This window comes from Rattus norvegicus, chromosome 5 (assembly GCF_036323735.1).
Source record: "Rattus norvegicus strain BN/NHsdMcwi chromosome 5, GRCr8, whole genome shotgun sequence".
NCBI lineage: Eukaryota > Metazoa > Chordata > Mammalia > Rodentia > Muridae > Rattus > Rattus norvegicus.
In genome coordinates, this window is record NC_086023.1 from 157,316,517 (window position 1) to 157,335,555 (window position 19,039).

At 52.2% G+C, this 19,039-nt stretch overlaps 1 protein-coding gene across 4 annotated transcripts in view; it reads right to left on the reverse strand.

The window, feature by feature from the left end:
- Pax7 (paired box 7) overlaps positions 1–19,039 on the reverse strand; it is a 101,566-nt gene that overhangs the window by 36,894 nt on the left and 45,633 nt on the right. For all 4 annotated transcript variants that reach the window (NM_001191984.2, XM_006239263.5, XM_063288293.1 and 1 more), the window contains exons 5-7: positions 10,743–10,942; positions 7,306–7,471; positions 6,130–6,332 (exon numbers count right to left, since the gene is read on the reverse strand). In NM_001191984.2, the coding sequence (NP_001178913.1) occupies positions 6,130–6,332; positions 7,306–7,471; positions 10,743–10,942 (569 nt within the window). The remainder of the gene's footprint in view (positions 1–6,129; positions 6,333–7,305; positions 7,472–10,742; positions 10,943–19,039) is intronic.

Below are 19,039 nucleotides of genomic sequence, written 5' to 3' on the forward strand. Positions count from 1 at the left end.
TCACACCAACCTCTCTTACACGGACATTCATACCAACCTCATGGGCAGACGCAATAGCAAGATGGGCTCTGCAGGCAGACTGCTTCAATCCCAGCTCTGATACTTTCTAGAACCTGCCAGAGACTGGCACAGCACATTGGATGGATGGACAAATGAGTGGATGGATGGATGAATGGATGGATGGATGGATGGATGGGTAGAGGAGTGAATGTGTGGCTGTATGAGTAGGTGGAAGGAAAGGTATATTGAGTGAATAGATGGTTGGATGAATAGATGAGAGGATGCCTAGGTGTGTGGATGGACAGATAGATCTGTAGGTAAGCAGACAGACAGATGACAGACAGATCGGATGGATGAATGGGTAGTTGGATGGATATATGAATAAATGAGAGGATTATAGGTGTCTGGATGGCCTACGATAGCAAATGGATAAATGGGAGGGGTGGGGAATGAGAGGATGGATGAATGGATGGGTGGATTGGTTGGGTGGGTGGATAGGGAATGAGTGGACAGGTGGATGGATAGGAGGATGAATGAGAGGATAAAGGGTGGGTAGATAGGTGGGTGGACATATGTATGACTGGACTGATAGAAGAACGGATTCGTTGGGAGACAAATGAGTGAAGAGATGGATGGACTTGGTGGGTGGGTGAGCAGATGGATGGATGGATATACAGATAGAGAAATGAGAGGGTGGATAGATGGGTGGATGGTTAGATGGATGGATGAATGGATGGATGGATGGATGGGTGGATGAATGGATGGATGGATGATGGATGGGTGGGTGGATGGATGGATGGATGGATGGGTGGATGGATGGATGGATGGGTGGGTGGGTGGATGGGTGGATGGGTGGATGGATGGATGGATGGATGGGTGGGTGGATGGATGGATGGATGGGTGGATGGATGCATGGGTAGGTAGATGGATGGATGGATGCATGGGTAGGTGGATGGATGGATGGATGCATGGGTAGGTGGATGGATGATTGGATGGATGGATGCATGGATGCATGAATGCATGGGTAGGTGGATGGATGGATGAGTGGGTAGATGGATGGATGGATGGATGGATGGATGGATGGATGGATGATGGATGGATGGATGGATGGGTAGATGGATGGATGGCCCTGGATGAAGTGGTCTTCCCATTTGTGGGATGGAGGCTGTAGGACAACTGCCATGATTCTAGGGATGGAAGCAGGTGCCACTTTGCTGCTTCTATGTCTGGTCTGCACTCAGCACTAACTTTGTGTTGATGGCCACTGTAATTATTATTGATTATATATAATCATATAGTATGTATGTATAAGCATATTATATATACTGCTAAGGGTCAGATCCAGAGCCTACTGCAGGGTCAGCAGCACTTTGCCTCTGAGTCACACTCCTAGCCCAGCCCATCAGGGGTTGTAGGCACAGGAAGAAAAGGAAGAGAGACAAGATGAGGGGAAGACAAACGGGATCCCAGGCACGTAAGTGATGGCTCACCTAGAGACTGTAAATATGGAGAGAGACAAAGATTATGGTGACTGAGGGGGTGACACAAGAGTCTGAATTCTGACCATGTGCCCTTCTGTGACACAGCAGCAAGCGCCCTTGGCTGGAGATCTGAAGCATGACTTTTAGAGGATCATGGCCACACCAGGCCTTCTCCAGACCTGTTTCTACTCCCAAGTCTAACAACGCAGGGTGAGAAGGGGACACCAGGAATGACTTCTCCCTACAGGTCTCAAGTCTGCCCTGAAGAGGCCCCAGTACAGGTCCCTGCCAGCAGCCTGAGGTCACTTCAATGGCAGAATAGTGCTCCTGACTCTTTGCTTGGCTTCTGGGATGGATACATTTGGCAGCTCAGCACAGCCTCTTGATGTCTGTCACGACATCCCACTGGGACCTCAACAAGGGAGGGCTGTGCTTTGGCCATTACAGCAGGACACCTGAGACAAGAAATGTGTCTCTGCCACACTTCTCCTAAGGCCAGGGGTCCTGCTTTATCATTCAGATCAGGACCCTTCCATCAGACTTTCTTGTCCCGTGGGTCTTTCATGCTATTCCTGGAAAGGACTGGAAACAACTATCGACCTTACCCATCTGCAGTGACAAGGACTCAAGGGTCTCACCTTGCAAACACAGCCTGCCTACCTGCCTCCCTTTCCCCACCCCAGACCCAGTGCCTCTTGTAGCCCACGCTGCCTTTCAAGTCATTACGTAGCTAAGGATGACCTTGGATTACTGATGCTCCTGCTCTTACCTCTGAAGTTCTGGGTGACACCACAGGTGTCCACCACCACACCCAGTCTCTCAGGAGCTATTTTTAGCCATTTTCCAAGTAACCGTCCCTCAACTAGGAGCAAAGTCTTAACGAGATGAGCCATCAGAAACAAGGACCCTGGATAGGTTTCCCTTTCCCCGAACCTCATCAGAAGGTCTGGGGGCAAGGAGTAGGAAGTCTCATGGGGAACACTTAATGTCTGGTGCTATAAGGTGGGGGAGGGTCCATGGATGGGGCCCTTAAAGCTTCCAAGCCTCAAGGAAGGTTTCTGACTGATTTTGCTCTGCCAGTAGCCTCCAACCTAAGGTGCTTGGACCTCTGCTTTGCTTGTTTTGTTGAAGGAACCCTTCCCTTCATACAGCAGGGAAGTTAGGACCCTGAGGTATGGGTTTGAGCCCTGACTCATACACGGGTTAAAATATGAATAACAACCAGAGCACTGTCTGTCTCAGGACTGAAGAGAACTCAGTCCTCTTGTGACCAAGTGACTAGAGACTTGGTTGCTCAGGCGACTCCCCAGGGCACGATGTCGACATTTATTTTTGACTGATTTGTCCCAAGTAGAGGGACAGTACCTGGTGTGCGGCCTACAATAAGTACCTTGGTCCTCTGAGGTGCCACCTCCAGAATGGGAACCTTGTGGAACTTTAAGGAGCCTCTCCAATGGTGTCCCTGGTGCACAGAGGCAACCATTTCCAAGACTGGGTGGAGACAAGGGATCGCCCGTAATCAAAACGTGGGAAGACAGCTACTTTCTCACAGGCAGCCACAAACTACCAGCAAGGTGTGTAGGCTGTCCCATCCCTAAATCTCCTAGCTTCAGCTGCACACAGAAGTCCCTTAGGCTTGTGGAAGAACAAAAACACCCAATTTGCAAAGCTAACACTATCCATCCAGGTACTAGGGACCAGACCTCTGATCCTAGGTGGCAGTGTACAAGCCTACCTGGGCACAGGTGGCACGCCCCCAGAGGGCTTAGATGAACTATGGGGAGTTTCTTATCGGGGACAGAGGACAGGGAAGGTCACTTTGTACTGAGAATTCCCCCCCCCTCCCCACAGATTCCTCCCAAGACCCCAGAGCCATGAGGATGAGAATAGACCTGAGTTGAACAGGGAGCTTTGAGATGTTGAAATTTGGACTTAAGACCTGGACCCTATGTTCAGAGGGTTTCCTTGCCACCCTCCGTGGGGACACACACACACACACACACACACACACACACACACACACACACACCTGCATTTGACCTGCCTGTGCCCTTGCCTCTTCCGTGAGGGCAGCTTTTCCCCTACAACTGTCCCCCCCACCTCTGCCCTGTCATCTGTTTTCACACCTTTGGTGGGAGCCTGAAGGCAGAGCTGAGAGACAGCCAATCCATCATGTCCTCGACGCCTAGAGACCAGGACGGATGGTCTCACCTGGACGGATGGTCTCACCCAGACAGAGGTTCTGGATCCAATCTAGGAACTTCCAGGTGGAGGCAGAAGGCTAAACTTCCTGCCTACACTCCAGCTCCTGGGGATAGCTTCCCCGTGAATAGGTTGGTTTCCCCCTCTGGCCTTCCCTCCTCACCTTTGACCCCATCTCTGAGCCTCACCTGGAGAGAAGAAACCTCCTCTTTGTTCTCTTGTCACAGCTCTGGAAAGTTAGCTCAGGGTGGCCAGGTAGCACTGACATCAGTGCAACAGAAACCATGACCGCAAACCCCAGAGAGGCTGAGAGGCTAACCTGCAGTTAGGTACTAGCAAGACAGGATATCTTGGGAGAGCCAGCCCAAGGCTGACAGATCCTAATGAGTTGATGGTTTCACCCCTGACCTGATGGCCTCTGAGGTCTGTATAATCCCACCAGGAGCTGTGCATGTGATGTGGTGTGTGTGTGTGTGTGTGTGTGTGTCTGTGTGTCTGTGTGTCTGTGCATGCATGTGTGTGTTTGTGTGTCTGTGCATGCATGTATGTGTCTGTGTGTCTGTGCATGCATGTGTGTGTGTTTGTGTGTCTGTGCATGCACGTGTGTGTTTGTGTGTCTGTGCATGCATGTGTGTGTTTGTGTGTCTGTGCATGCATGTGTGTGTGCATGTGTGCATGTGTGTGTGCATGTGTAAGTGTGCATGCATGTGTGTATATGTGTATATATGCATGTGTATGTCTGTGTACCTGTGCATGCATGTGTGTGTGCAAGTGTGCACCATACGTGTGTGTATGTGTATGTATGCATTCATGTGTGTGCATATGGGTGTGTGTGCATATGTGTATGTCTGTGTCTGTTTGGCTGTGCATGCATGCATGTATGTGTGCATGTATGTGTATGCGAGTGTGCATGTGTGCATACATGTGTGTCTGTATGTGTGTATATGCATGCAGGTGTGTGCATGCATGCACATGTGTGTGTTTGCTCATGAATGTGTGTGCACATGTGTGCAGAGGCAGGAGACTGCTGTTGAGTGTCTTCCTTAATCACTTTCTCTCTTATTTCCTGAGACACTGCTCTCACTGAGCCTGGACCTCACTGTGTCCATTAGGCTGGCCAGCCAGTAAGCTCCCAGGATCCTTCTGTCTCAGCCTCCCCAGTGCTGGGACTCCGGATGTGCACCTCCGCCTCTGGCTTTTTCCATCAGTGCTGAGGGTCTAGACTCTGCTCTTTATGCTCACAAGACAAGAGCTCTACCTACTGGGCCTTCTCCCCTGTGCCCACCTCTGCTCTTCAGATGATGGGTTTTTATCACAACAACGGTGTCCTATTGATCATTAGTGTATGGCCTGAGCGAAAGGAGGGCAAGAAAACTAACGTCTACTCAACTCTGTCCCGAGCCAGGTCGCGCTAGAAGATCAGACCATCCACGCACAGATCACGGCAAGCTTGTGGGTAGCAGGGTATAAAGGACGGGGCCTGAAAATGGGAAAAGCTGAGGTTCCCAGATGCACGCTGGCCCCAGAGCAGCAGAAGGAGGCTCTCAGCCTCCCCCAAAGTCTGCACCTTCTCCTGCACAACACAGCTGTTCAGATCAGTTTGCTTCCCCTGTCAAGCCTGTCTCCGGCAGACAAGAGGAAGAGGGAGCAGCAGGTGGAGGCAGAATAAACGCCTTTTCCCAGGGGCACTTGGGAGCCTGTTGTAGCTACAGAAACAAACCCATCAGCTCCCCCAAATCACTCAGACGCCAAACATCAGATCTGTTCAACAAACCCACCAAGTTCTACTCCTAGCTCTGTGTGATCTACCCAACTTTTTCCAAAGCCATGACTCTGCCAGGCTATGAGTGACTGAGCCGTCCACCAACTGCACATGAGCAAACCTGAAGCCCTTAGGTCCAACCTAAGCAGCGGCCCTGGCCCAGAACCTAGGCATCAATTCTCTCTACCAATAGGAGAGATCCCTTCCTCCTCAGTGATTGGTCATGCCTGACAGAAAGGGAGGCATGGAGTGCTGACTGGATCTAGGAAGGACTCTTGGTTCTAGATTCAAACCTGTTCCAGATGTCTCCTGCTCACTGTAAGAACGTGACTGAGATCAAGCTCAGAATGGTGGGTGGGGCCAAGAGCGAATCCTGAAATCAGCCTCTGCCCATCTGGAGAGAATGACAACCCTTCCCCCACCTCCAGAAAGAGGAAGATCAACCCAGAGCCATGATCACAGACACAAGGCAAGGGAAAGAAGAAGAGAGAGACACTTGCATTCCACTCCAACTCTCTCAGGGTCCGGAGCAGCCAGGGACTTCCTAAGACCTCTGAGTTCTTAGTGACACTCTTCCCCAACCCCCATGGGAGAGAGAGCCGGTCTGGGTTACGCTGAACCCCTCTGGTTGGGCCAGCAGGAGTCTGGCAGTGAGACCCCAAATAGAGTAGAGAGGCCACCTACCTGAGGAGACAGGCCATTGCTGACGGGGTTCATGTGGTTGGAGGGGGCCCCGGGGTTCATGAAGCTGTCCGAGTAGCTGGAGAAGCTGTGGCGGGCTCCGTAGGCAGAGCTGCTGTCAGCTGCTGCAGCGGCCGCAGCCAGCCCACCCTGATGCATGGTTGATGGCGGAAGGGGCTGGGGCCTGTGTACTGTGCTGCCCCCATCTGAGGAGAGACCCAGAGAGTTCCTAAGCGAGAAGCAAAAGCAGCCTTGGAACTCCACCCGGTCATGCCCTCTGGAGGGAAGGGGCCAGCTTCTCAAGTGACTTGGGCTGAGGCCTGCTGGTTGCCAGGCACCCCTACAGAGCGGCCGGGGTATGACTGACACCCACTTGACCTCAAGATGACCTCTAGGCATCTCGCACACAGGTCGTGGTGCTTGGTGTTCGGCATACGGTAGATGATCAATAAGCACTAATTGGATTGTAAATTGGGCCCAATGGGATCAGTAATCCACCCAGACTTGCCCTCTTAGTACTGTGTGAGTACCTGTCCAGGGCCCTCATCACGCTGAGTGAGCCTAGCTCTGGGCGATGGAGAAGAGTCAGGGGTGATTGAGGCTCAGAGGATGGGGCTAGAGTCAAGGCCAACGAGTGAACCATGCCTGAAATGACTGCACTCTGCCCAGCCACTCTGCTGCTATTCTGCACATAGGGTCCCTCTGCACAGCCTCCTGAGGCTGGATCCCCGCTGTCCTTGGTGCTGGCTTATTTCTTATTAAGAACCATAGGTAGGGCTTTCTGGATTCTTAGCTTCCAGCATGCCAGCCTCTGGGCCTTCCAGGAGATAACCCAGTGTGGCAGATGCCAAGAGGTTTCTTGCATCTGCTGGGGTGGGAGCAAGATGGGAACTTCAGAATCCTGGGGAAGGAAACCTTTACTTCCCAAGGCCCTTGGGTATCCTGGGCTCTCTCTCCCTGCCGCCTCCTTCCCTTGGCATGTCCCTTTCTCAGGTTGTGATATCTTAGAAGCTACTGGAAGAACTGTGCCCAAAAGATCTGCCTTCCTCAAGGGGTCTCAATGGCCCATTGCTGCCCACGTTGCAGGGGAAAGAGGAGCTTGGCTCTTCAGCCCAGAGTGACCTGGAGTTCTGAAACCAGAACAACGGGACTCCACATTTTCTAATAGCAGACACTCACCTTGGGAGACGGTGGTGGTGGGATAGGCAGAGTCCGGCAGCTGGTAGGGTGGCAGCGTGGGCATACCAGTGGGTGGGAAACCTCCCGGCAGAAGGTGGTTGAAGGCGGCCAGCTGGTTAGCGCCTGCCTGCTTGCGCCAGCGCGCACGACGGTTACTGAACCAGACCTGAAGGGGAGAGGATGCTGAGCCACCAGGATGGCCTGCGGGGAGCTTCAGAGGCGGGGTCCCCTCACCGCCATCCAGGGAGGGCTTTTAGAATGATCCCTGTTTTACAGGAAGCAGGTGACAGGCACAGGACAGGGTGAGGAGAGGCCTGGAGAAGTCTGTTAGACACTCAGCCTCGTGCTCCTCCTATGACAAGTGCTCCAGCCCAGGATCTCCAGTTCTTACTCCAGACCTCCACCTCCTCCAGGAAACCCTCCGAGAGGAGATCACACACACAGAACATCCTGAGAAAGGAGGGCCTTGGTACTCAGCTGTGCTAACTTGGGGCTGAGACCCTGCCCTGTTCACATAGCCCAGGCCCTGCTAGAACGGGGCCTGCACAGGTGTGCAATACATATCTGCACACATATGCAGACACGTACACATATGTGTGTATGCACACATGCATGCGTGTGCACACACATACACACACAGCTGGAAGGGGACACCTTTCACTTCTGACTAGAAAGTCCTCTGACATCATCACCCTCATGCAGCTTAGGGGCAGGAGGCGTAAAGGAGGGCCCTGCATGGCCCTTCCTTGTGTGAACTCTCATTCTATTGATCTGTTCCTGGTTGAGAAGCTCTCAGCCTCCTTTCAGGTTTGGGACATCTAGGACCAAGGCCCTGCATTCCTTTGTGCCCTGCAGGGTGAGTATTCCATAGGTGCTCAATAAATGCTCACTGAATAAATGAATGCTAAATGAATGAACGATGGCGCAAAGGTGGCTCAGGTCTCTCTTCGTGACTGTCCTGGAACTCCCTGTGTAGAGCAGGCTGGCTTTAAACTCGTAGAACTCCTCTTGCCTCTGCCTCCTGAGTGCTGGGATTAAAGGTGTGAGCCACCACCACCTAGCTTCTTTTTAAAGACAAGGTCTCATGTAATCTAGGCTGGCTTCGAACTTGATACATAGCCAAGGACGACATTCAACTTCTGATCTTCCTCCATGGCCACGTACTGAGATTATAGGTTTGTCACGCAGTTTACGTGGCACTGGGGATCAAACCAGGACCTTGTGCGTGTGAGGCAAGCGCTCTACCCACTGAACTACATGCTCACCATCGGTCTCTAACATCTTGCTGCTTTACGGTTAATTGTGTAACCCTAGAAGCAAGCAGACCCTGGCATTATGGTCTCCATTTTGCAGAAAAGGACCCTGGGAACAGGGAGGATATTAAGGGGCAGATTCCAACTCCAAGCCCATCTGCAAGCACTCCACTTGCCCACACACCGAGATGAAATATGACAGGGTTGTGAGGTGAGACCCTCAAGGCACAGACTCTTCAAAGCAGAGGCGAAGTTGCAAGACACAGCGGGGAGTCCTGACAGCACCCAGGACCTTGAGTCTCTGCCCCGCTCCCCCTGTGAGAATCCCTTACTAGGGTGTCCAATCCACGGACACTGTTTCTGTTTAAACACTTCCATTTACAATGTCTCATCCCCTCACTGGCCATTTACACGCCAGTAGGACCTCAGATGCCAAAGGAGTCTTGGTGACCGTTGAGCTCCTGGGGCACACTGTGTTTTCCAAGAGGAAGCTGAGCTCCTGAAGAGAACTCAGCTGGTCAGTGGCAGGGATGCAGGCTCGATACCTGGGACCTCTGCCTACAGACCTCTGTGTTGAACTTGAGTGGATGCCCTGTCAGCTCTTGTCCTGCCTCCAGGGCCTCTGAGACTCTGGGTGCTTCCGGACTCCGCTCATAGGATTAAGATTTCTGCTTTTGGGATCAGCCTCTGTCCATTCTTAAAATTTTGTTTTTGTTTGTTCCTCTGCTCTATCCTACCTAGGGAGCTCACAGACCTGGGTAGAGAGGAGTCCAAGGAACAGGAGTCTGGTAGCCTCTCTGTGGTTTAACAAAGCTTGGACTCCCCCATTCCCAGACCCCTCCCTCCTTGGACCTTGCATAACACCTGTTTCCCCAGTCCCCTGAGCCAATGAAAGCAGTGTCCTGACAGCCAGGAAATTTTCTAAGGAGCTGCCAGGCTCGGGGTGGTGGGAAGCCATGAGGCTGCCAGACTAGTCAGTGAGGAAGCCCAGAGGAATGCACCCAGGACAACAGCTGCGAGGATCAAGGAGAGAGAGAGAAGGCAGTCTACAGCTCCGGTGTCGTCAGGGGAGGGGATGAGATGAGATGAGCTCGCTGGCTAGCTGGCTGCTGTGCCTGGCTCTCTTCCCCTTGAGGGTGGGAGAGTGGAAGGAGGTAATACCGCTCCTGGAGGGTTTAAGGTTAGTCTCTTCTGGGACTTTCCTTATTGAGTTCTAAATCCAACTCCCAAGTCAGCTTCCTCCTCTTGGGCTCAGAAAGGACGTAGGCTTCCGTGCCAGCCAGGCCAAGCTGCTACAGTCTGTGTCCCGTGGATCACTTCTCTGAATCCTAGCCTCTGTATCTGTGACTAGGGCTGGGTTCAGTGGCCATCCCAACCTGACACACAAGTCTGTGACTTGTGGCCATGGGGATGCCGGGGCGAGGGGGGCGCTCCTCAGGACGGCACAGTATGGAACAGCCCTTCTACAGACCTACCTCCCCTGCCCAGGACAATATTGTCATGCAAGCCATTTGTAGAATCACCCTGTCCCGCCCCATGTCCTCCATAGCTTTAGCCCTTGTCCAGCAAGGTGCAGAAATGAGTGTAGTCTGTGCCCAGCTGGAGGAGAGACCCAGGGCTCAGCCTGGGGCAGATGGAAAGTAGCCTCCCCTCCCTCTTTCCCTTCCCTGATGAAGACCTGAATCTCAGTTTGGGCTCTTTCTCCTGGTCACCAGAGCCACTAAATCGGAACTGTGTACTTTAGGTGTACAGGGTTTTGGGTAACACAGTCCAGTGCTGATGCTTCAAATCTACCCAGAACACATCTTGCATACTTCAAGCAGTGGGAAACTCATTCTCTGACTGAGGATTGTCCTGCTGGGAAATCTCCCCTGTCGAGGGAGATTTGGAGAGTTGGTGCCAGTCCTCTTCTCTGACTACTACCCCCCCCACCTCTGCTTCTCTTTCCCACTCCCTCACTCTTCCTTCTTCTCATCTCCCCCTGAATCCCTCCTCCCTTTGGGCTCTGCGCCTCTCTATCCATCTGTAAGTCAATCAACCAACACATGCTGCCCTTTCAGGGACTGTGCACGTTAGCATGTGCATGGTCCCAGGATCGCACCTGGAGTGAGCACTCGTTCAGGACCTGCCCACACCCCACCCTCCTCCATCCTGATTCCAGCGAGCACCCCCAGTTCTCCTCACCTGGACGCGTGCCTCCGTGAGCTTGGTCCTCTGTGCCAGCTCCTCCCGGGTGTAGATGTCCGGGTAGTGGGTCCTCTCGAAAGCCTTCTCCAGCTCCTCCAGCTGCTCAGCCGTGAATGTGGTCCGACTGCGACGCTGCTTACGCTTCAGTGGGAGGTCGGGTTCTGATTCCACGTCCGAGCCTTCATCAAGACGGTTGCCTACAGCGGGGTAGCACAGTGGGCACGGGGTCATGCCTGTGCCCTCCTCTGAGCACTACGATGGGGATCCACTGTCTCCCCAAGAAAGAATACTGACTGTTTACCACACCATAGCTTAGCAATGAAGGACGGAAAGTATCCTCCATGCCCAGCCTGGAACACTGGGTAAACCCTTTCTGCCCAAAGTAGCCTCTGTTCTTCAAGGCTGGTCCTTCCAGCTGGGCATTTAGATTTATTTACACCGACATGCATGCCCCGGCCTAAGACTTGATGAAATACATCTCTCGAAACACAAAGGAGAAGGACCATAGAGATGGTTGGGGGGAAAGAGGGGTCCATAAAGCCCCGAGAACCTGCCGACCTGAGTTCAATTCCCTGGAAACCACACGGTGGAAGGAGAGAACCCACTCCCAGCAAGTGTGTGCCTGCTGTGGTATGTGCCCCTCCCCCAAGGTCAATAAATGTAAAATAAAAATTTTTTAAAAATCCCCAAAGGATGCTAAGCTCCAAGGCAGGCAGGAGGAGCCCTGTTGTGCTTTCCAGGAAGGTCAGGAAGCCCGTCTGACAGTAGAGGCCAGGAGGCAAGGAGCAGGGAAAGCAGGGAAGCAGGGAAGGTAAGGGTTCGCTGGGGGAGGAGGCTGCAGAAAAGCCTTCATCAGTTGTCCCAGCTGCTAGAGCTAAGACCTGAGGAACGGAACTGCTTAGCACCCCCACTGGCGGCACTGAGCCGCGTGCCCTTCTCTGGCCTGGTGGAGTAGACACCAGCTGGTGTCCTTACAGCAAGCCTGGCAGCCCTGGGAAATGCAGAGAGCAAGGCACAGGGCTGGGGTGTGAGCGCTGCAAGGGGCTGGCAGGGAGAGCAGGGAGACAGACTACAGCAGCCTCCCCTTCCTCTGCCTTCCCCTCTCCTCCCTTCATTTATCTTTCTCCTCCCTTCGATGCCATCTTTGGGATTCTTGGAGGTTTTTTTTTCTTTCTTGCATTCGTTCACTCATTCATTCTTTCACTCATTCATTCACTCATTCTTCCACTTATTCATCGTTTCACTTATTCATTCATTCACTCATTCATTCACTCATTCTTTTACTCATTCATTCTTTTACTCATTCATTCACTCACACATTCACTCATTCATTTACTCACACATTCATTCATTCACTCATCCACTCATTCTTTCTTTCATTCACTCACTCATTCATTCATTTGTTCATTCACTCATTCATTCATTCACTCATCTTCCACTCATTCATTCATTCACTCTCTCACTCATTCATTCATTTGTTCATTCACTCATTCATTCGCTCACACATTCACTCATTCATTCACTCACTCATTCATTCATTTGTTCATTCACTCATTCATTCATTCACTCATCTTCCACTCATTCATTTATTCACTCTCTCACTCATTCATTCATTCATTCACTCATCTTCCACTCATTCATTTATTCACTCTCTCACTCATTCATTCATTCTTTCACTCATTCATTCATTCACACATTCATTCATTTACCAAGCACCTACTCTCCTCCTGAATAGGCCAAGCACACAGTGGACAAGATGGGACTCTGTGCCTGGAGCACCCAGTCTGAGACTAGCTAGTGAGCCTCAGAGGCTGCCTGCTCACACTACCTATGGAGAAAGGACATCACAGAAAGGCAGTGCACACAGTCTCTAGGCCAGTGTCCACAATACACTCTGCCTACCCTCTTGTTTCTGACCTGCCCACCAGCAGATACTCAGCTGCTTCAGTGATTGGTTACTCTCAAGTCTAGGCCCTTCCCACCAAAACCAACCCCTATATTCCCACCCCCACCCCACTCACACTCAGTAAGAACAACAATGGCCAATGGTCAGACACCTAAGATCAGACACACACACACACACACACACACACACACACACACACACACACGTTTTTTTTCTCACCAGCTTGCCAACTGCCCACTCACCCTAGCTCTAGTAAGAGGATCAACAGTGGGCACACATGGCACCCTGGGCTTCCCTCGCCAGCAAACCTGGGGCTCTGAGCAAACACACCAATGAATGGTCTCTGTGTTCTGCGGGGGACCCGGGAGAGTAATCAGGTCAGAATACCCCTTCAGGTGATCCCAGACTCACCTAAGTCACTAGCTAGGTGAATGGGGATCAGAACTGTCAGGAACGAAACCATGGGCAGAGACCACCCTGCTGGCTGAGGGCTAAAATCCAAGGTGCTCTACCATACCCATGCCTCCCCCTCACCCCTTTCTCCCTGCTTTTCAGATGACAGCTTTCTGGACAGACTACTGACTTCTGGTTTGACTTCCTCCCTGGTTCCTGCCCCTCATCCTTTGTGAGCAGAGATCTGTGGAGCTCTGTGGATCTAGAGACACCGAACTCAAACCCAAATGGAGGACAGCAAAGCCGGGTCCCCAGGCCCTTGCTGTTTGAGAGGACTGCTCCTATGGGGTAAAGCATTGTGGGGGAAGTAGACACAGAAAAGCATTCGTTAAATAATCAACAGGTTCAGGGTGGACATCAGGGAGCAGCTCCTGACCAGCTCTGGCCCTTGCCTTCCTACTTCCTACTTCCCTGCAGCTGGGGGATACAACTATCTCATGGACCAACTGCTGATCTGGAAATAGCCCTAAAAATAATGGGACAGTAAGGAACCCCCTCTGGGTTCCCGAATCCTATCTCTACTTAGAGGAATGGGAGGCCCACACTAAGCAAGGAAGAGGGGTCTCTAAGTTAGGGCCTCCAATCTTATGAAGAGAGAAGCAGTCTGTCTTAGGAAGCTTCCAATCTGATGGAGGAGGCATGATTCTTGTGCTGGGACCTCCTAGTCCAAGGTGGGAAGCACCAGTGAATGGGTGCACAGCACAGACCAACATCAGATGTGACCTGCAAAGGCCAGGAAAACTGGAGCACGGGGTAGGGACCATTGCTTGGTTTGTCAAAGTCCAGGATAACCTAGTCCAGGCTTATGGTGGGAGACAGAGAGTGGAAAGTGTCTGGGGGTGGTCTCCACAATGCTCCCCTGCTTCTGCCTTCTTCAGGGTCTTTTTCTAGATCCTATTCCATCCATCCCAGGAAGCCATTGCCGAGTAGCGGGCTATGCCAAGACATCTCGGTAAACCAGTGAGGCTGGTAACTATCTGCCATTCATGTGCGCAGACTTTACCCTCCCACAGACGAGGCTCCCAATTAAGTTCGTCAACCTGCCTCTACCCCAGTCATGTCCTCGCAGTGGGATGAAGCCCACCCGCCCAGCACAGTCCCTCACGGTGAGTAATCGTCCAGCAAGACTTCCTGAACCAGGTCAGATACACTTCATCCTCATCTTGCAGGGGGAGGGGGCGCTCTTACGTCTCAACCGTCAGAAAACAGGGATGAAGGGCTGGGAGATGGCTCAGTAAGCAAGGTGCTCCCTGCCCAAGTATGAGGAGCTGAGTTCAATCCCCAGCTCCCACAGAAAGAGTCAGCAGAGCCCCTGCAATCTCAGCACAGGGGACGCAGTGACAAGTGGATCCCTGGAAGTCACTGGCCAGCTACCCCAGCTTAATTATGTGAACCCTAGGTTCTAATAAGAACCTGGCTCAAAATAACACCCAAGACTGATCTCTGGTCCCCACACATATCTCCCAACCTCCGACACACACATGCACACAGTCTCAGGAGACAATGGCGGTGTCTGTGGAGGGGTCTACTTATCTTGCTAGGCCAGCACGTCTTTGTGATACAGACGGTGCCTGGCACACAGCAGGTACTCAAGGTGACAGCACCAACCCCACAGCCTGGAGAGTGGTCTTGATGAAACCATTATTCTCACTGGTTGGAATGCCAGAAGGCCGAGGCTGGCCCGTTTGGCAGGTGCCCAGTGGAGAGAGCTTGAGCAAGGGCCAAAAACCCCCGGGACTCCACACCTGGTGGTAGACACCTGACATGGCAGCTGCTTTGAGAAGCCCACCTGTGATCTTGAAATCACAGTGACTGCCCCACCTTCCCAGCCTTTCCCTCCCCTTTCTGGCTGGAGAGGTCCCATGGGGAGAGAAGGCCTCCTCACCCCCCAGGCCAACCCTAGCCAAGAGGCACAGGGTCTCTCTACTCCGCACCCCATCCCTGAAGCCTCCCAAGCTCCGTTCCCTGCACCCCTCTCCCCACACCTCCCTTCCCAGTTATTACAGTTTTAACATAGGCCCCGGCATGGAGCTGTGCTGGAGAAATGAATCACATAATAGTTGATATGCGTTTTAATCAAGTAATTCGGGCAGAGTCGAGAGCTGGCGAGTATGGGCCCCGTGTCCCTGAATACCAAGCAGGCCTGGGCGCAGGCTTCAGCAAATGGAAAAGTCATTTACGGCTCAGCTGGGGGCCGCCAGCCTAGTAGTGGCAGGGGCCCTCCCATCCTTTCGTCCCCTCTCTGTGCAAAGTGCTCAGCTGTAACCGGCTCACCAGGTGTGCACCAGCCAGGCTGGTCTGCAGGAACTGGCCCACGCATGATTCACAGAACCACGGGGACTCCTCCCAGGAGACGAAACACCCCACTCCTGCCATCTTGAACTCATATTCCTCTTGGACACTCGGCCAGCATCATGCAAATCAGCCTCAGGCCCCAGTCCTCTGTCTTGCCCAAGTCTGACCTCTCTGTCCCACCCTGGACTGTCCCACACATATCTTCCCTGGCCTTAGCGACAAGAACTTAGTTGTACACCCTGCCCCATGCAGGCTGTGCACCCACCAGTGTGGGGAGAAAGGAGGGAGCTGGGAGCTCAGAAGTGACTGATGGGTCTTCCTGTGTAGAGAGGGGTCGCATCACTGCGGGCCTTCTCTCTCCATCCTAAGTGGGGGATTTGGTGAAGCCCAAGTGTTCTGGGGCTCCAGGAACTCCATTAACTCCAGCTTCTGGGCCAAGACTACAGCATAGAGCTAAGAGTGGGTGGTGGGGGTTGGGGATTTAGCTCAGTGGTAGAGCACTTGCCTAGCAAGCGCAAGGCCCTGGGTTCAGTCCCCAGCTCCGGAAAAAAGAAAAGAAAAAAAAAAGAGTGGGTGGTGGGTTAGTCTTGAGGATGTGCCCACAGTCACAGTCAAGAAGGAGGTTGAGGTGGGGATGGGGTGGGACTCTATCCTGGAGTTTTCCACAGCCTGAGTCCAGCCCACCTCAGGAACCCTGCTGTATCTAACCCTTGTCTAGGGAGATGTGTGGAATGCACCAATCTGGCAAAATTGTCTCCTATCTCTCAAGGGTATTCAGGTCGGTCAGAGGATAAGATACCCTCTCCTGTATGTCTGAAGGACCCCAGGCTGGCAGAACCCTTGCTTCCTTAGAGGCTTATCCAGAGGTTGTGGCACTGTCGAGGGGCAGATGCGAACAGGACCCCTGGGCCCCCAGTCTTGATATTCTACTTTCCCAACTCAAAAGAAGAGAGAGAGAGAAAAAAAAAAGTCTTTTCAGGAAAGCTAGAGTTGAACTCACACCTACTCACAACTTGACCAAATTTCCTCAGCTAGGAAGTTCCCACATAATTCCTTCAGGTTGTACTGTCAAATTCCGATCCTCGGAGAGATCATCTGTATCAGAGAATATGGGGTTGATGTCCCGATTTTGAACATGGTCCTGTGCTAAGAGTGCAGTACCTTTCTTAGGCACTAGAGAGCGCTGTCTACACACCTCCTGACAGGAAGGGGCGGATCTAGGAAGAAGGAAGTACTACTTCTTGGAACAGTATCTGTGATCAGAATTCAGTAATGTTTTTCAGGGTGAATCTGGTGTTCTTTCTTCTGCACTGAACCGACAAGTGGGAGAAACACCCGAGCCAAGGACACTGAGTCAGGGTACCAAGTTCGAAACTAGCTTTATCTGCCTGAAGACAGAAGTTCAAGGGTCCTGAGGAACTTTGCAACCCATTCTCTTTAACCTGTTATCCCATGTGGCTAAGGTGGAGTGTGGGGAGGGGTGGCAGCTGTGTGAAGTAATCTGAGCACCTTGGAGACAGGCATGGGCGCAATGGCTTTAAGATTATAGTTTTTATTCTCTTCTTCCTCAAGTTCTTTGTGTGTTCGTCACAGCAGGTGGGGGTATTGTTGGAGGGGGAGTAGGCTCAATGAAACAAGGAGGTCATAGGACAGCCTTGGGCATCATTCCTCAGGCACTTTCTACATTTTGTTTGTTTGAGACAGATATTTGATTGCCCTGGAGCTCTACCCAATGGGCCAGCAAGCTTTCAGGGATCTGCCTCTCTCGGCCTCCCCAGCACTGGGCTTATAAGCCTGGATCACTGTACCTAGCATTTTAAGTGGTTTCTGGAAACTGAACCCAAGGCTTCCTGCTTGCAAGACAAACTCCTTCCTAACTGAGCCATCTCCCTGGCTGCTACTCCAATGACTAGTTCACTGAAGCCACCTATTATCACCAAACAGAGAAAGCAGCAAGTAGTACTGGACAGAATAAAGTCGGAAACACCATTTCTTGCCCTCTTAGTCCCAAGAGGGTGTGGCCAGAGCAACCAGGGCTTGACAAGGGCTCCAGAGAAATGAGAGGAACCAGGGCTGGTGGCTTAGACTGGGACTAGGGTCTGTCTGCCTCCTCCCAGCCACAGGGGCTGGACCAGTCATTGCTAAAAGGGTCATCATTACAGTGTAGAGGGAAACTAAGCAGGAAGGAAGCCATTATCCCAGAAGCTCCCAGAGCTGCCACTCAGATTCCTCTCCCCATTTCACCTAGTGTAGAAAAACTGGCAGCCTCAGGCTCTATTCCCAAGTGTCTTACAGGTTCTCTCAGCATCTCCTAATTCTTGACATCTGCAGCTGTGGCTCTCTCCCACCGTGCTGGTGGTGCTCCAAAGTGACCCTTAAGAGTGCCTGGTCCTACAGCATTTAGAGAAGTGACTTTATCCCTGGGCAAAATGAAGAAGCTGATGGTCCCAATCTCTCAGAGTTCTCTTCCCTGACGGAGGAGGGGACATTGTAAGACAAGGGCCACAAAGTACCTGATACATAGTAAACACCTAATAACTGTGGCTGCTGTCACCACAGGTGCCCCCGATAAAGAGAATGGTCGTTTACCTTGGGTCCCAGAGGCAAAGATTTGTATGACATAAAATACAAACCCAAAGAGTACACCCATGGTTCCATGAATGAATGAATGGCCAAATAAATGAATATGCCAATATCCTCTCCTTAGTTTTCACTGACCCAGACACAGTCACCTTGGCTTCCTTCTTTCCACAGGAACCTGTCCCCAAATGCAAATGGCACCTGTAGATGAGTGTGTGTGGGAGGAGATCTCAAATGAGCCAACGACACAAATGTCACAGAACCAGAACAAGGTACTGAAGGACAAGCCTCAGGAAGACACCTGGGTGGGGGCGGGATGGTAGGGGAGGCTTGGGGGACTGAGAAGAGGCTTCAAAGCCAGTGCAAGAGAAACAGGGCAGCTGTCCCTTCCCACCAGGTGACAGAGTTGGACCTACCCTTCCTGTCCCTGTCCCCCATCCTCCTCAGTGCTAAGCCCAGGAGACAAAAGTCCAACACAGACATGTCTTTGGAACTCTGACTTCTGGCCCATGCCCCCTCCCAGCTCAACCAAGAAGAAATCTGGGGCTAAAAGACTACATAAATAAATAAATAAACCCTCCTAGAAGTAGCAGTGGTGGCTCACGCCTTTAATCCCAGCACGCAGAGGCAGAGGCAGAGGCAGAGGCAGAGGCAGAGGCAGAGGCAGAGGCAGAGGCAGAGGCAGAGGCAGAGGGGCAGAGGCAGAGGCAGAGGGGCAGAGGCAGAGGCAGAGGCAGAGAGGCAGAGGCAGAAGCAGAGGCAAGAAGATCTCTATGAGTTCGAGGCCAGCCTGGTCTACAGAGAAAGTTCCAGGACATCTGGAGCTACACAGAGAGACTTTGTCTCAAAAAGCAAAAGGAGAGCGTCTACAGCCCATTGCAATGCAGACACCGACAGCTTTCCGCATCAGAGAGCAAGCCCTGACCAAAGAGCTGGGGAGCAAGAGCAAGAGTTTGATTCCTGGGGCTGGGGATTTAGCTCAGTGGTAGAGCACTTGCCTAGCAAGCACAAGGCTCTGGGTTCGGTCCCCAGCTCCGAAAAAAGAAAAAAAAAGAGTTTG